The sequence below is a fragment of the Berghia stephanieae genome, chromosome 3 (genome assembly GCF_034508935.2).
Source record: "Berghia stephanieae isolate SIO BIC M18660-M18661 chromosome 3, UCSD_Bste_1.3, whole genome shotgun sequence".
Taxonomy (NCBI): Eukaryota; Metazoa; Mollusca; class Gastropoda; order Nudibranchia; family Aeolidiidae; genus Berghia; species Berghia stephanieae.
Window position 1 is genome coordinate 81,940,911 of NC_088362.1, and position 19,072 is coordinate 81,959,982.

Below are 19,072 nucleotides of genomic sequence, written 5' to 3' on the forward strand. Positions count from 1 at the left end.
TTGAAACCAGCGGAGAGTAGAGACATGACTGTGAGATATGGACATCTGAGAAAAGTAATCTTGTATTTTTGGGATAAGGACACCTATGGAGAGTGAATCTGGGATTATGGGAGTTGGACATCACCGGGAAGTGATTATGGAACCACAGGATATGGACTCCGGTGGGGAGTGAACCTGGAACCGTGGGAGGTGGACACAAATGGGAATTGAACGCTGGACAATGTAATATGGACACCAGTGGTATTGTTACTCGAATGTGAGGTTTTATCCATAGAATACCCCTGACATTTGAGATTGAAGGTAGGCAATTACTGCGACAGCTTTGTTGAGGGTGATTTTTTTTTTAAAAATCTTATTATTAGCATTTTGTAATGATCATTTTTTAGTTAATCTCTCTCTCTCTCTCTCTCTCTACCAATTACTCAGGCTCACAGCGCTTTACTCTTTCATGAACTTATACTTATTGTCAGTTTTTACGAACATCAATCGAACTTTTTTTTTGCAAATTTTGTTGGTTATTTTTGCTTGCAAAATTTGGGTATTTGCAAAAAAACCGCCATGCCAGCCAAACGAAACTATCAAATCAGATTTTGCCTCCGGCACAAAAAGACGTATCGTTTATTGATCTTTTCCGTGTTGGACACATGGCCTATGTCTCATCCTGACACAAGCACAAGTCCCCACTAAGACTAAGAGTAATACACTCAAATGTTTGTTTACAAATCATTTAGATGTACACATAACAAACAATACAGTGCATAACAGAGATGATTTAAAAGTTTAAAAAATATCATCTCCCAGAACTTTAACTCTGTACATTTGACTTTCCCTCTCAGCCAAGGATTCCGACCAGGGAAAGGACAAAGCCAAGCAATATCACTCCAAGACACAGACTCTTATTTAAAAAATTGAGTTTTTTTTCAGCGCAATATCCACTTAATGTGCTCAAAGCACTTTACAAAGGGTCCTTGACCAACAGTAACATGTAACGTGTAGAACGAGACATAACGCCTGTTAGGCGATATTACACCTTTTTTCCGACAAAGACAACGCTGTTGACGGCCAGGTACTCACTTTACACCCGAGTACGATGAGAGCATGCGAGTAAAGAGTCTTTTCCGAGGACTCAACTGTGCACTGGGCGATGCTCGAACCCCAGAACCTTACGATCCGAAAGTGAGTATCATACTCATACCACAAAGACTATATTTGTTTTCCAACTTTCTCTTTTTGAAAGAGAGAAAGCAAGTTGGAATTAAATAGTAGAAGACAGTTCATGAACCCCACCCAGTGTCCCCACTAAGAGGAGCACACTCAAATGTTTACAATTACAAGATACACTCCATCACGGTTTCCTCGAACTCATTCGAATGTCCCGAATTATTTTCTTATTATTGTTATCATTCCATTCCTTCCACTAATTTTCACCTTGAACACGGTTTCCTCGAACTAATTTCACCCAGCCAACGTTAAAAAATTAATTAAATTTTGTTTCATTTTAATTGCGCCCGGTGATTTCGACCACTGATGACTTAACTGTGATATTGATAGTTACTTATGCATTGTCACAGTAAAGGTTGTTCACAATTATCTTATTAAATTTTACTTTATTGAGAACTGAATTCATCTCACTCCAGTTATATTTCAGTAGGCTTAGATAAACTTTACCTTCTAATATTAGATCGTCTTTCCTTTTATAGCCTTCCCTCGAATTAATTTCTAATTAGTGAATACTTTTCGTTCTACATTCTGTCACGTAGCCACTTATTATAAAAGCTGATAGGTCTAACATTCGACACTCACTTTCTCTCCACAATCTATGCCGGACGGCCAGTCACTCTATTCCTATATATATATTGTAAGATTTTTATCTTTTGGGACTTTGTAGATATTATATCTACACCATTAAGACGCCGGAGCTTTTAACTTTGATTGTATAATCTTCAAGGATCAAACCCAAGCCCGCTGTACTACACTATAACCTCTTACCAATTGCCTGGAAGTGGAATTTTACGAGTCCAATCCTGTTATCAGAGGAATAGATCATCCAAGCCCATCAACTGCCTGGAAACGTAAACTTACGAACCTGAGATATTATCATAAGTTACGTAAAATATTCATATCTCTATTTGTAACTGCCACGATCACTGTTTATCTCTTTTAATTAAATTTCATCATTATTTTTATTTCATTGTAAACAAATCGTTAATTGTTTTTCATTTATAGTAACTAGTAAATTCTGGGGCCTCATTCTACATATATCTTTATGCATAGTCGAGTAGCTCTTTACTCACTTGAGACCATGACATGCATGAATCGTGTGTATCTATCTACAATGCATGTGTGCATATGCAATATACACACAGCCACTCTCACTCACACACTCCATCGCCGCTTCACATAAAAGACACTTCTCTGCTTATCTTTTCACTTCACATAAAAGACACTTCTCTGCTTATCTTTTCACTTCGCCATTAGTTCCAAATTCAATGCCATGAGACATGACGTGATCATGTTAGGGTACGGCGGTAAAGAAATGTGATACAGCAATCTCTATCTCTATCAAAAGACACCACCCACCCAGGAAAGGATCTCAACCCACATCCGGGTTGTAGAAAAAAAAAAGAAGAAAACCCCATTCCAATCTTTTACAAAAAAAAAGGGGGGGAAAGTTATCACTACCACTTTTCCATTCACAAAAATGAACTGGTGGCACCAATTAATAACAAAGGAAAAAATAAATCACTTATTTTGACTATGAAATTTAATATGGTAATTATATACAACATGCTGTACAAAATCTGGAACAAATGAATGGCAATCATTAGTCTTTAAAATCTTAACAAATACAATGATGTAACAGTCTCCACAATGGAAAGGTCAACATTGAGGTGAACGACATCATAAAATGCCATCTATATACATGATAACCTCACAAATAAAACTCATGATTCTGTTATAAGGAATTCAAATGCGCGTGTGACACTTTCACCACCCGGGAAAAAGTAAGGCAAAGGGGAATGGTTGAAAGGGAGTAGAGAATTGGGTCTGTCTCAAGTCTCAGAGGGAAGCGTACTATTTGTGTGTCGAGCCTTGACGATTGCTATTTTACGATGTATGGGGTTATTACACTCATTTTAGCGCCAGTGAAAAGAAAAATGAGAAAGACAAAAAGGAACTTAGGCAGGGCTTTCCAAAGGCAATCTATCCATGTCTTGTCTTGAGACCAACTAAAAGTTTGCCAAGGACAATACAAGATGAAACATGCCAAGCATACTTATAGGGGCAAAAAGGACCAAAGAAGACAACAAGTGACCTCTGCAACCAACAAGTTTTATGTTTTTAAGGTTTTTACGGCGCTTGCAACACATTTAGGTCATATCAGCGCCAGTAAAAAGGAAGAAAATGGGATAGGAAAAGGTCTAGAATTACAATTTAAGCACACATGAAAGGGTAAGACGAAGGGGAATTGTACAAATAAGGAATTGGTGTAGATTCCAAGAGCATACCAACAATGTACTTAGTTTGAGATCACCAAAAAGTCTCATCCAGATACGAACACAGGTCCCCACTAAGAGGAATACACTCAAATGCTTACATTATAAATTTAAATAACAAATATAATAATACATAACAGAGAGATGATTTACAAGGAAAAAAATTTCATCTCCCAAAACAATAGCTATGCATATGACTGTTTCCCTCCCAGCCAGGACAAAATCAAGTAATCTCATTCCAAGACAAAGACAGAAAGCAAATTGGAAAACAGATATACAGGGATAGAAGACACAGTAAGTGCCACCCTGCCCACTATTGGAGGCCAGGAACCCCACCCAGTGCAACCAACAAGAAATTTTTGTTTTTGTTTTTAAGGGTTTTACGGCGCTTGCAACACATTTAGGTTATATCAGCGCCAGTAAAAAGGAAGAAAATGGGATAGTAAAAAGTTCTAGAATTACGATTAAAGCACCCAAGAGAAAGTTAGACAAAGGGGAACTGGGAACAAATAGGGATCAGATGTAGATTCCAAGAGCATACAACCAATGTACTTAGTTTGAGATCACCTATGTCTCATCCGGACACAAGCACAAAATCCAACAAAGAGGAACACACTCAAATGCTTACATTATACATTAAAAATAACCAATATAATAATACATAACAGAGAGATGATTTACAAGGAAAAAAATATCATCTCCCAAAACAATAACTATGCATTTGACTGTTTCCCTCCCAGCCAGGACTCCGACCAGGGCCCGGAAAAAACAAGTAATCTCATTCCAAGACAAAGACAGAAAGCTTGTTGGATAAGATATAAGGGGATAGAAGACACAGTATGTACCTCCCTGCCCACTATTGGAGGCCAGGAACCCCACCCAGTGCAACCAACAAGAAAAATCAAGACCCCACACAATTATGGTAAGACGCATCCAACATTATACAGTGATGAACAAAAGGGGTATTGTCACTGAATGTTAAAAGACCAAATTCATAATAATTATTTAATCATACTAGATTGTCTGTTTAAAATATTATATTTAACACATAGTTCAGTCAATTGCATAAGGTAGAAACGGGTAATTAAAAAAAAAAAACTCACCATATTACTACAATTAAAATTACAGGTGACTCCAGTTAATCTGATTTTATGAAATGGATTTATACAAGACATTATCTAATGTTTTTTAAAGGATTTTACAGCACTTACGACACAAGTCATTTCAGAACCAGTAAAAAGACAAGACAATGGATTGTTAATTGTTTTTAAGACAAAGACAGAAAGCACGTTGGAAGACAGATATAGGGGGGATAGAAGACACAGTAAGTGCTTGCAACACATTTAAGTCACATCAGCGCCCGTAAAAAGGAAGAAAATTGGATAGTAAAAACATTCTAGATGTACAATTAAAAGAGGAAAAATTAAGACAAAAGGGAATGGTTCGTTTTTGTTGTTTGTTTTTAAGGGTTTTACGGCGCTTGCAACACATTAAGGTCATATCAGCACCAGTAAAAAGGAAGAAAATGGGAGAGTAAAAAGTTCTAGAATTACAATTAAAGCACCCGGTAAGACAAAAGGGAATTGGTTCAAATAGGGAACAGATGTAGATTCCAAGAGCACACCGTCAAAGTACTTAGATCACCTAAAAGTCATCCAGACACAAGCACAGGTCCCAACTAAGAGGAATACACTCAAATGTTTACAAATCATATAACATAATATGTAAACTAAATATAATACAAAACGCATAACAGAGAGATGATTTACAAGGAAAAAAAAATCATCTGCCAAAACTATAACCATACATTCCACTATTTCCCTCCCAGCCAAGGACTCCGGCCAGGGTCAGGACAAAACTTAAGTAATCTTATACCAAGACAACGTCAGGAAACAATTGGAAAGCGGGTATGGGGGGATAGAAGACACAGCATGTACCTCCCTGCCCACTATGGGAGGTCAGGATCCCCACCCAGGGGGAATGGTTCAAACAGGGAACAGATGTAGATTCCAAGAGCACACTATTAGTGTACTTAGTTTGAGATCACCAATAAACCAGCATAAGATCCCACTAAAAGGAATACACTCAAATGTTTACAAATCATGTTAAAAATTTAAAAATAACTACAATACAGAGAGATGATTTACAATGGAAAAAATATCATCTCCCAAAACTAACTATACATTTGACTGTTTCCCTCCTCGCCAAGGACTCCGCCCCGGACAAAACTAAGTAATCTCATTCCAAGACAAAGACAGAAAGCAATTGGAAAACAGATTTAAATTTGAGCTTTTTATATATAGCAAAATATCCACTAAACATGCTCAAAGTCCTTTACAAGGGGTCCCTAGCCAACAGCAACATGTAACATGATGCCTGTTAGGCGATATTACATATTTTTCGGACAGAGACAATGTTAATGACCAGGTACTCATTTTACACCTGAGGATAGTGAGAGAATGCGAGTAAAGAGCCTTATCCAGGGACTCAACTATGCGCCGAGCAAGGCACGAACCCAGGACCTTCCAATCCGAAAACACATGTCATAGCACAAGACCACATAACTTAGGAGGATAGAAGACCCAGCAAGTACCTCCCTGCCGACTATGGGAGGTAGGAAACCTCATCCAGTCTTGCATGTTTCTTTCAGACTTGTCTGACAGTTTCATACACACTGCAAGGACAAATTAATTTATAGAAGAGGGGGGAATCCAAACAGTTCCCTGTGTGAATTCCACCCACCCCAAGCCCGAAGCCAGGACGTTCACTTGTTCAATGTACTTTGACATGGCATCAGAGGAAAATGAAAAATCAAAATTAAAACGAATCTTCAGGCACCTCCCCTTCAGATGCACTTGACACCACTGCAAAATATTTTTTTTCTTTTGAGAGGAGGAGGGGGGGGGGGGGGGGGGGGGGGGGGGCAGTTCTCCAAGAGAAGGGCAATTTAAGTCCAAAGTTTTAAAAAAATCAATACAGTGGACCATTCACTCAATTCCTCATCTCAAGCCAGTCTCTTTCTCATGTGATTAAGATGAGCATAACAAACAATGACCTGTAAGTGGGGAGGTTTTGTGTCACTTTGCAGGTAGCATTCATTTGGCCGAAATGTTTATAAACAAAAAATAATGGGTAAAACTTATCAAATATAAATGCTTATTTTGATATGTGACTAAGCTGTTCATGGACATTGCTTGTTTTCTGAAAATCGGCTTTTGCCAGTGTTAGGACACAAAACTCTCAATCTTAACCAGGGCCAGAAGGAAACCATGACAACTCACCCCATGAAAAGGATGAAAATTTCACGGGAGCACAATAATAGGGGCTATAAAGAGCATAACAAAGGGCTTACCTGCACACCCAACCCACTGCCTAGATTTGATAATGAACAACTAATGACTTCGTGAAGTGGCACATTCAAACTTGCAAAAAAATAATAATTCATAAACATGAGTAGACAAATTTCTGTCCATTGTCATGTAATATTGCAAAACAAAAGTTGTTCATAATAATGTTAACAGTTGTAATAAATTCTACATAAAAAATGTAGAGATATTTTCATTAAAAATAAAATATAATAATAATCATAATAAAAATAACGTCATTACCACATCACAGCTTATGTACACATTTGTTCCAGTCATGCACTAATCCTAAAGAAGCACAAGTTTCTTGGAAATATCTGAAATTGCCAAACCACAACTCCCAGATCTATCACAAACATAATCATTCCTTCATCACAAATATTCAATTTTGTTTTGTCTTTTTTTTCTTTAAGTCGAATCTCAAGGAAATCTAGCACATCACTTGCATTTGTCCACCCAACCATCGTGTCAACACATTCCAGAAAAACAGGTACAAAAAATCTGGCCTTCACACATTAAGAAACATCTGAAATGGGAAATAAATAAAGGAATTCAAAATTTAAGACCATCTATAACGATTTGCTTACTACATTGCAACATGCGTTCGTAGAATTCAACAAATCCATAAGTTCAACAACAGGGGCATAATTTACAAATTATATCCATTGTCTTATTCACAGCATCAATGAACAGTTTCAGTTTTGACAAATTAGACTGAGTGAAGAGATAAGAAAGAGCAAGTTGGGTTGTGTGTAGCATTCATGAACCTGATAATGACCAAATATTGGACACAACGACAATACGTCTTGTATTCAATAGCTCAACCAATAGAATCATTTAATTCCTTGAGCACCACTAACAACTTACTTTTCATTTTGTTTTGTGATCGCCCTCTTGAATTTTTGCTCAGTCTTTGACATAGCCATCTGCCTGTCACCCAAACAGGGGTGAGAATGACTAGTCACAAAAAAGGAGGAAATTTTTCATCTTGCACAAAATGACCCATCTATGCGACCATAACCTATAAATTTGAATTTCACTAAATGTCACTGAGATGCGATCTAAAATTTGTCTCGCAGCAATTTCTAACACGACTCGGTGGAATTTCAAAAGTTGAAAAGTGTAATTACAACATTTGGTGGTTGTAGTAAGGATGATGATGTAGTGGTGGTTGTAGTAGTAGTAGTAGTGGTCGTATGGATGATTGTGTGGTGGTGGTTGTAGTAGCTGTGGAAGGAATGATGATGTGGTGGTAGTTTTAGTGGTAGTGGTGGTAGGGATGATGTTATACTGGTTATAGTGGTAGTGGTGGTAGGGATGATGTGGTGTTATTTGTAGTAGTAGTGGTGCTAGGGATGATGGTGTGGTGGTGGTGGTGGTGGGGGGGGGGGAGACTTCTCTACCAGAATAATTTATGTATTGACCTTATGAATTCTATATTTTAAAATAAAAGAGAAATAAAAAGAAAGGCCAAGGGGGGGGGGGGGGGGGGGAGAGAGAGAGAGAGAGAGAGAAAGAGAGAGAGAGAGAGAGAGAGATTAAAAAGGCAACAGGTACCGACAACAGAGAAAAAAAAATCCAGACCCATTTTTCTCTCCCCTTCTCCTTCAACCATCAACTAGCTAATACAAGAACACCATTGGTCGTCTGTGTCAACTGTGACATCCGGTGCTATTCTGTCTTGCCCGACGTCATAAAAACGGGACCGTCACCAAATTTAATGAGACTGAACACAGGTGTCAAAATATGACATAAGACATAATGGTGATTTTGATGGTTTGAGGAAAATGTTTAGTTTGACACGGCATATTTCTGAGAAATTCTCAAAATCACTGTTTATTTATCCAAAACAAATTTGAAAAAGGAGGAAATGTGATGGGGATGGGCGGAGGCAAACTACCATTTAGGCGGAAATCCGCCTTTAGGCGGAAGATTCTCAGCCCTGCCCAAAGCAGTCAGCCCCACAGTTTGTGAATATTTATCACAATATTTTGTTGACACGCAGATGAAGGAATTGGATTGCGATCTCTGACAATGTCATGCATTTATTCTATCACCGGTGAGGCTGATTGCTGTGGGTAACAGGGGTATTAATTTTAAAACATCTACTAAGTTTCAACTTTACTAAACTGCATCTGCATAACTTGGATGTAGTGTAAAACTATAGATATTTTGGTCATATAACAAATTCTGGATAAAATAATTCATAATTTACACATGAATCATGATGAAAAAAAAAATAATGAATTATGCAACACAGTTTGGCCTCAAAAAATGTATAATAAAACTGTAAGTAAAAAGTCAGGTCTGATGCTCGGTGAAGAAGTCTTAAATTGCCCTCTTGCAGTAGTTAAATTTGAGAAATCCAAAACAGAGATGAATAAAAAAAATAATTTTCTTCATGAATTAATAGGGTACTTACAACTCATTGGTGCATTTCCAAAACGTTTCTGCAACTGATCATGATTGAACTTTAAGAAGGCTTCATATTGTTCTGCAGATTAAAAAGATCAAAAACAAAACAATAAATCAATGAACTAATGAAAACGATATGTTGCTTACTTAAAGCCAAGTAGTAATCGCAAATCTAACGTCTAAACAAATCCATCTACATGGAAGTGCAGATTTGCAAACAAACATCAATCATGTAACTATTTTCATTCATTCTTATCCCAAAATGTACAATTCATTTTCATATTTTTCATCCATATTCATTTTCACTGGCAAACAAACAACAATCATGTGACTTATTTTCTTATATTTTTATCCCAAAATAATACAATACATATTGAGAAGCATCACCATCAACCTTACACACAGCCAAATGCAAAATAGAAATTTCATACCATAATTAAATTGTGGTAAATGAGAGAAATATCGGAAAAATGAAAACAACAGATAAACTTCACCCTGCATTTAACCCTTTCGGATGGAAGCCACCTACACAATTTCACCCCCTAAGAGTGGGACCCTCCCGGGCGACTGCAGTTAAAATGTCACCTTATTACCAAAATAAATTTATTAAAAGAAATGGAGTGCTTATTTGCGGTAGTACTGCAAATATTGATTTTCACGGCAAAATCACTATTTGCAGTAGTAGAAGCGCTCTCCTGACACGATAACGACCACTACCAGACATGCCAAATTGAAAACTTCAAATTTAGTTATTTTTATGTCAATTTTTAGTAATTTGACAAGGAAATTCGTAATTTCTGAAATTGTGTATGAACAACCACAATATTATTATTAGTATCACTATAGTAGTAGTAGTAGTAGTAGTACTAGTAGTAGTAGTAGTAGTAGTAGTAGTAGTAGTAGTAGTAGTAGTAGTAGTTGTTCTTATCATTATTATTATGAATAATATTAAGTATTAGTATTACTAAGAATTGAAAATTCGTAATTTTCCACAAAATTTAGTATTTGGCCATGAAATTTGTCTAAAATTCGTAAGATTCGGCATGTATGCACTACTACTATAACCACCATCACATCATTACTAGCACTATCATAGCAACCTCCACATCGTTATCAAAATTATAGCAACCACCACTAACCTCCTCCTCATCACCAACCATGCTACCACTGCTACTATAACCACATTATCATAAGTGACTACTGATTGAAACGGGACTTTAGCATAGAGAAAAGAGGGTTGGTCAACGGTGCACAAAATTAAACATATTTATGAAATTTGGCATAGACATAGATAAATGAATTATCAAGATGCATTTTCTTTTTTTTTTTTGCCACAAAAGTTTTAAAATGACGTAATTTTTATCAAATTATAATTTTTGACAGGTGTCAACATTGATTTCTATCACATTAAAAGAAAGCTTGATCTCTGCTCTTTAAAATGATACCAGAACCGTTCAGATACTGTGAACAATAATGCATTAGTGATTATGTGAAATTGTGTTATTTTTAACCCAAACTTGCGCCCAACTTTTCCAATGGCTAATCGATACCTGTCTACAGGCTGGAATCATGCTACCTACTATAAAAGGTGCCGCCAGTATACCAGTGTGGAATATGTGAAAGGGTTAACATACCTGACAGTTTACTGTTTAAAACTTTATCATAGTCCTCCTTGATTTTTTCCTCCCGCTCTTGAACCATACGTTCACATATCATTGTAACCTGTTTGAATGTGAAAAGAGGAACGTCTTTCTGGCGCGGAGATGAACTTCCCGAAGGTGAAAGTTGAGAGGTGGAAAATTCAATTGACTGTGATGAGCATGAAGGTGAAGGATCAACAGAAACTGTATTCATTGGGCAACCAGTCATAGGTGGAGGACTTGAGCTTGTAGGATAAAATAACTGTTTTCTTCGCTGCATACGTTTCAATTCTGACCCAATTCGAGCTGCTATTTCCTCTGAAATACAAAATTGTAATTGTTATCATCAATGCAAAAATGAATCACATAAGTCAACAGCGCATACCGCATAAAAAGATTTAATCAGTATACAAGTTACAACAGTTTATTGAAAATTGTTTTTAAAAATTGATCAGAAAGATGTGTTTAAGTCTTGTCAAAAGTCTGTAAACCGGTTGAGATGCACGGAAATGGATTTCTTTTCATTTTTCATAGGTAGCGTCAATCGCCAAGGACCATGTTGTACATCAACTATGCCTGTGTCCTTTTAACTGCCACGGAGTATCTTTAGTGTCATGAAGTGATGTATTGCCACGGAATGCTGTTATTAATATTAATTAATACTTTCATTTCCTCTTCTTTTACATTCTCTCTCTCTCTCTCTCTCTGCCATTTTACCTTTTTCTCTCACACACTCTCTGTAAATTTCTCCTTTTCTCTATCTCAATTTCTCTTTTTCTCTCACACACACACTGTCATTTTCTCTTTCCCTTCTCTATGTCATTTTTTCCTCTCTGTGTGTTTCTCTGTCATTTTCTCCTTTCTTTCTCTCTCTAACACACACACATACATTCATTGTTATTGATATTAATGCTCTCGTTTTCTCTTTTCTTTCTCTCTCACTCATTCCCTCGTTTACTTTTAGCCACAGACCGTGCCAGTTGGTAAATCACCAACTATCTACTATTAACTGCCAAGGATTGACGTCAATACCTACTCTCATTTTCTCTCTCTCATACTCATTTTCTTTATTTCTCAAATTATCTTTCTTTTCCCTCTTTCATTTTCTCTTTTTTATCTCTCTCATCTCCTCTTTTTGCCTCGGACCATGCCAGTTGGTAAATCGTCAACACTTAACTGTCATGGAGTATGGAGTGATGGTGATAAGCTAATAATATTAGTCCTCTAATTTTTTCTTCTCTATCTCCATCTCTGTTTCATTTACTAATTTTCTCTTCCGCCCCCCCCCCCCCTCTCTCTCTCTCTCTCTCTCTCATATTTTCTCTTTTTGTCAAGGACACTGCAAGTTGGTAAAGCATCAACTATTTATTACTAACTGCCACAGATTGATCTTGTTGCACAAAGATTTTACGTTAATTGTTCCTTATTATGACGATGTGCAGTATATTTTCTTTTAAAACAAAGGAAATCCTACTCGTTTTTAAAATCTAGGACTTGGCAGGGATTTGCCACTTCGTCCTTTTTTCCCCTGCTGAATCCAAAAACAACACTAATTTTTGTTTTTATATTTTTACTCATCTTGGAATTCATGAAAAGATTTATAAAAATTAAAAACAAATGCCAACAAGTGTTGAAACGGTCCTTTCCACAACGATTGACAAGGAATAAACGATTGGAAGAAAGTGATGGGATTTGAGATTCGTATGGGCGCAAATCGAGGCTTGACTAAAATCATCGCAGGCAGCTGAAGAGTTCCAATTTGACTCCTAGGCAGTTGGTGAACCGTCAACTACCAAGGACTCACTCCTTGACAATTGACACTTCCTTTTTCATATGCGATGCATGAAATTGAAATTCATAAATGAAAAAGGGTGGAGGCTTTTTTCCCCCCGTACAATGTGTTATTAATATCAAGAATTAATGAATTTTTAAAACTAGAATATGTATTCTATAGTCAAAAATAATTTCAGATTTGCCAACCATACCAAACATTCAAAACAATTTCATCATTTTCCCCCAAAATATTTAAGCAGATTGTAGTCTCATATTATGATGAGCTGAACCAAGATGCATGGAGATGTGGCATTCCATTCATTATGGCAACCCTGCAAAATGCGGGATAAGCTGAAAGAAGAAGACGTAGTCTCATATAATTCCACACAAAAAAAATATTGTAAATTTAAACTATAGACCTGCAAAGTGTCAGTCACCATCACAATTCTTTGCATTACAAGTAGATGGGAATGTGATCCGTGATCTATGGGGACTGAATAGTTTTTGAGGCAAACCTCACTCTAGGCCTAACATTACACCACCAGATATTCATGAAGAATTCTAGTCATGAAAGCAAATACAAAAATATAGTGTGCTATGTGTATGTGTGTGTGTGAGAGAGAGAGAGAGAGAGAGAGAGAGAGAGAGAGAGAGAGAGAGAGAGAGAGAGAGAGAGGGAGAGAGAGACCAAGAAGCTTTTGAAAGGCCTCACTGTGCGACTGTGACTGAAGAAACTGCTGATAATTTGAAAGTGAAAGAGAACACTTGTTTTGTGCGGCTATGTGGTCTAGTGGTATGACACTCGCTTTCGGATCGGAAGGTCCTGGGTTCGAGCCTCGCGTTCGGCGCATAGTTGAGTCCTTGGAGAAGGCTCTTTACTCGCATTCCCTCACTGTACTCAGGTGTAAAACGAGTACCTGGCCGTTAACAGCATTTTCTTTGTCCAAACAAAAAATTGTAATATCGCCTCATGTCCCGTTCTAAGTGTTACGGTGTTGCTGTTGGCCAGGGACCCCTTGTAATTGTAACGGCTTTGTTGAGCACGTTTAGTTTAGTGGATATTGCTCTATATAAAAGTAAAAGCTCAAGTGTTTTGTTTGGTTTTTTTCTTCATGAAAAGAAAACCAGTAAAATTACGTCTTAATTATTAGTTGGCTAACCTAACAGTACTAAAAGTGTCTAGAATTTCAAATGAAGGTGAAAAATCTCTTGCCATTCCACATTCCTCGGCCAAGTTTGGGCCAAAGATCACATATCATCATGACAATGGAAAATGGTGTAGAGAACTAGTTTCCGATGACCTATCTACCACCATAGTCATCTGCCATCGAAATTGGCCTCATTGCAATTTACTTGTTTATGTTAGTTTATGAGTGAAAACATTATATCATTGTTAATTTCGTGGAATATCAAAAAGATAAGGAATGAAGCCAGAATTGGAAAGTATTTTCAGTGTGTTTGCCCATTTATTTTGAACTCGACTCACCTCTCGACAGTTTGGAAGAAACATCTGAAAAGGGAGATGGGTTTGTTTGATGAAGTTTTGTTGGAGGTGCTGATTGAGCCATTGTTATGGGCATACATCTTCTTCTCTTTATTGGTGTCGCTTGTGGACTGTGCAATGGATCAAATTCAAGGCTTCGTTTTAGCGTTGCTCCACAAGCCATGGTTTATGTCAGCTTCGGTCCTCCCTTGAAACTTTTGAATTGATATATGAATAAAATGAATAAAATAAAGTACCCAGTGTATAGACAAATACCAAAAATATCCAAATATATTGCAGTCTTTAAAACAAATCACTTAAACAAAGTGATGAATTCGGATGGCTGAACGATTTAAATTGTTCTCTCCAATAGAGCTCTTTGTCGACGCTCCCCTCAACGTTCAACGGTCGGCTTCGGGCTTCGGCATCAATCGTCGAATCGACTAGGGTTGCCAGATTATTTTTCAACAAAATGCCAGGGGAAGACTCAAAAAATGCCAAAACACTCAAAAAAATGCCAAAGTCTGTTGACTCCCATCCCACTAAGAAAACTACTCACTTTTGATAGACAATTTACTATCATATCCTGGTGGCTTGCGTGTTTTCTTTTCTTTTTTTTTTTTTTTTTTTTTTTTTTGAATTATACTAAATTTCCTGTTGGGGTAATTTTTTTTATTAAGAAAAGGTGTCATTTGAAGTATAATATACAAGAAAAGAAAATGCCAAATGAAAATGCCAAATGCCAAATGATTTTTCTAATGCCAAACGGTTTTCAAAAATGCCAGATTTTTGGAATCTGGCATTTAAAATGCCAAACTGGCAACCCTGGAATCGACTCCTTGTTTTGACAACCTCGTTTTCGGCTTTCGCTGACAGTTTTCTTACTTTTTTTTCTGTTAGCCTTTGCCCTCTTGAACCCCTCCCCTCCCATATTTCAAAGATTTTGACTCGCTGTCGAATTTTTGGGCACCCTTATTTAAATTAATTACAGTTGTGAAAAAAAGTTACGTTTTATGTTGGCTTGACAATAAGATTCCAGGTAGCATGTAGTTGGCATAACAAAGTCAAATAAAAAATTTTTAAATGCTGGTCTCAGCGTTGAATCCTTGGGTAAAGTACTTCATACACACATTATCCGATTCGACTCAAGAGGGGATAAATACCGGACTGAGGACAATGACATATAATATTTAGTTAATTCTATAACCAGAATTCCGCCTATTAAGCGGTTTGCACCGTATGAAATGGAAAGTTGGTCCCATACAGCCTGTCGGGGAAATAAAGGGGGGGGGGGGGGGAAGCATTAGAATTGTGATGGCGAAGAGCACGGTGGAAGGGAAATTAATGAATATTAATAATTATCATATATTACATACTTTTCTATACGACAAGAAAACACAATAAAGGGTCGCACAATGAAATACAAAGTTGACGAATTGACTGGCAAAACACCTTTACCCTTATCTATTATAACTACGAACATAAACTGCAGTAGGAGTAGTAGGAGACTAAGAATTGAAGAAATTACAGAAACTCACTAAGCACATATTTTAACATCAACCGAAACAGATCTAGACGAAAAGTATCAATACAATTTTTAACAGTAATTACCTTGGTCCACCTCTATACATGTAGGAAAGATCAGTTACTCAGCCAGGGAGTTATAGAGCTATGAAGAAAAGAAGACAATGTGTATGTTTCAAAGGAAGCAGATATGAATTGAGAAATTGTGTGGTTAATAGTACATGTATATCTAAAACAAGGTCACGTGCAAGTGGATAACGTTTACCGTCATCCTTCAAGTGGAACAGAAATATTAAAACAACTTCACAAACCCCTTGCAACAATTTACAAATCAATGAAAAACAACCTACATATCATTCTCTGTGGGGACTTTAAATTGCCGTACATTGTAAGGTTCGTTTATGGTGGATATTAAATGTTATTTGATAAAAAAAAAAAAAAGAAAGAAAATAAGTAATAGTGCTCCCGACCACTCAGGCGTTTTACACGGCCAGTCAGCTTCTCTCTGTAGAATCGCCCAGTTGATTAAATTTAATATACATAGTAATAGAGGTCTGCAAGGTCTATGATTACCCCCGTTACATAATAAATGATCAGCGGCGTGACGTCATCACAATATATGATGGTGCCAAGAGCAGAGATTTAAAAACTTATACTACCGACAGAATGAATGAAGATGTCGTCATTCCGCACTTTGTTTTTATTTTCAGACCGCCAATACTCTTCAACAGTCGTAACGTCACTTCCTTCCTAATGACGCATGGTAACTTCGTAACACTGGCTCTAAACTATCGGAACAATGATGGACGCCCGTATGAAATATTTCTCCGGCGAGTATAAAGCGTATCCAGAAGAAGAAAAAAAACACATACATTTGATCATGTTTTGACTTTAACACATTCTGATCACAAGACATATAAAAAGTTCTAAAAAGCATGAAAAATAAAAAGTAATGATTTTCTTTGTTTAGAACCAAGATGGCCGCCGTTGCCAGGCGGCGTGACATCAGACTATTGAATCCAATTGGGTGATAATTCTCACTAAAATAAATAACTAGACTATATAAATAGTGGTTACGCATAGTTCTGATGTTGATATGTTTCATATGGTGGATAAATGTTGTGAGTATTTTGCCTCAACGCATATAATTAATTAGAAAATGTCCTTTTTTTAAAGGAAGAGGTTTTTACTCTCTCTCTCTCTCTCTCTCTCTCTCTCTCTCTCTCTCTCTCTCTCACACTCTCTGTGTGTGTGTGTGTGTGTGTGTGTGTGTGTGTCTGTCTGTCTCTTTGTCACTTTCTCTGTCTCTCTACCTTTTTCTCCCTCTCCCTCTGTCTGTCGTTCTCTCTCTCTCTCTCTCTCTCTCTCTCTCTCTCTCTCTCTCTCTCTCACACACACACACACACATAGGCAAACACAAGAACAATAAAATAACATGTTGTTATTGATCATGAACCAATGAATTCTATTTCATGAACACATAACAGTATCTTAATAAACAAATATCTTATAAGTATCTATGTATTATTTAAGCATGTTGTTTCATTTTCCTTCCCACATAGTCCTCTGTCGTGATTTCCGACAATTAATTGATGTCATAAATAGGACCACTGGAGTTACCCTTCTGACATAAATTTTGCAAACGGTGGCCAAACAAACAGTATTATTAATAGATGGATCCATAATCCTTGGGCTCTAAAAAAGCGTGTTTAAGATGGCAAAGTTGACCTATTTTTCAGGGTCAATCAGCTGTTGTTGGACTATAGATAGTATGCAGATGACGTCACTCAGGCCTTTGTTATTGTTTTTGCCATCCGCGGTTGTGAGTTATTCTCACTAAACTGTATTAACCAGACTATAAAAGTTCATGGTTACACAGAGTTTGTGTGTCGGTCCGTTATACTTCCGGATGGCAATGTTGTGAACTCCTTGGCCAAGCGCATTCTATCTATAGATAGTATGCGCTTGGCTAAGAAGCTCTTGAAGCTCATATATTTGCCATCCGTATAACGGACCAACACACAAAACTGTGTGTATCCATGAACGTTTATAGTCGGGTTAAAACAGTTCAGTGAGCATTACTCATAAACGCGGATGGCAAAAAACAATAACAAATACCTGAGTGACGTCATCTTCGAACTATCTATTGGTTATAGTCCGCGACATCTATAGATAGAATGCGCTTGGCCAAGGAGTTCACAACATTGCCATCCGGAAGTATAACGGACCAACACACAAACTCTGTGTAACCATGAACTTTTATAGTCTGGTTAATACAGTTTAGTGAGAACAACTCACAAACGCGGATGGCAAAAACAATAACAAAGGCCTGAGTGACGTCATCTGCATACTATCTATAGATAGAATGCGCTTGGCCAAGGAGTTCACAACATTGCCATCCGGAAGTATAACGGACCAACACACAAACTCTGTGTAACCATGAACTTTTATAGTCTGGTTAATACAGTTCAGTTAGAACAACTCACAAACGCGGATGGCAAAAACAATAACAAAGGCCTGAGTGACGTCATCTGCATACTATCTATAGATAGTTCGAAGATGACGTCACTCAGGTCTTTGTTATTGTTTTTTGCCATCCGCGTTTATGAGTAATGCTCACTGAACTGTATTAATCTGACTATAAACGTTCATAATCATGGATACACACAGTTTTGTGTGTTGGTCCGTAATACTTCCGGATGGCAATGTTATGAGCTTCTTAGTCAAGTGCATACTATCTATAGATGGTTCGAAGATGACGTCACTCAGGTCTTTGTTATTGCCATCCGCGTTTATGAGTAATGCTCACTGAACTGTATTAACCTGACTATAAACGTTCATGGATACACACAGTTTTGTGTGTTGGTCCGTTATACTTCCGGTTGGCAATGTTATGAGCTTCTTAGCCAAGCGCATACTATCTATAGAGGTAATAATGATGCCCTAGATTCCAACACGACTCCATAAAGAATGTGCCAATGAAATTTCCATATCTTCACATCCTATTCTAGTAAACTCTCGGGAGAGGAGATAGGTCCCAAATTAAATTATTGGAAACATGGTAAGATTTCTGCAATTTGTTGTTGTTGTTTTTTTAAGCAAACGGGGTATACCCTCGAATTATATGTCCGTTTTACTAACATCATTTACTTGCAAGGCACTTGAGCGTATTCTGTTTCACAACCTTATGGATACATTTACTCACCTTTACTAACTAGATGACAACCAACATTGTTTTCAGAAGAGTAGATCATTTAAGACTCAACCTAGGACTTGACTCAACTCATCAACATACTCGAACAAAAAACAAAAGCGTTAGGTGCAAGAAACCAAATACAGTCAAACCTGCCTTAACGACCACCTTTACGACCAGCT

General features: G+C 37.2%; 1 protein-coding gene across 2 annotated transcripts; it reads right to left on the reverse strand.

Annotated features, from left to right (window-relative positions):
- Positions 1–2,749: 2,749 nt before the first annotated feature.
- LOC144968608 (akirin-2-like) lies at positions 2,750–14,627 on the reverse strand. 2 transcript variants are annotated; one of them, XR_013644613.1, is made up of 5 exons: positions 14,177–14,627; positions 10,912–11,235; positions 9,285–9,356; positions 4,355–7,388; positions 2,750–3,810 (listed from the first exon to the last, which is right to left on the reverse strand). XR_013644613.1 is itself a non-coding variant. In XM_078907112.1 (4 exons), the coding sequence occupies exons 1-4, from the start codon at positions 14,355–14,357 to the stop codon at positions 7,378–7,380; spliced, it is 588 nt and encodes a 195-aa protein (XP_078763238.1). In that variant the 5' UTR covers positions 14,358–14,612; the 3' UTR covers positions 2,750–7,377. The 2 variants fall into 2 exon arrangements, 1 of the variants encoding a protein (XP_078763238.1); XM_078907112.1 differs by having other exon boundaries at positions 2,750–7,388; positions 14,177–14,612.
- Between the last annotated feature and the right edge of the window lie 4,445 nt (positions 14,628–19,072).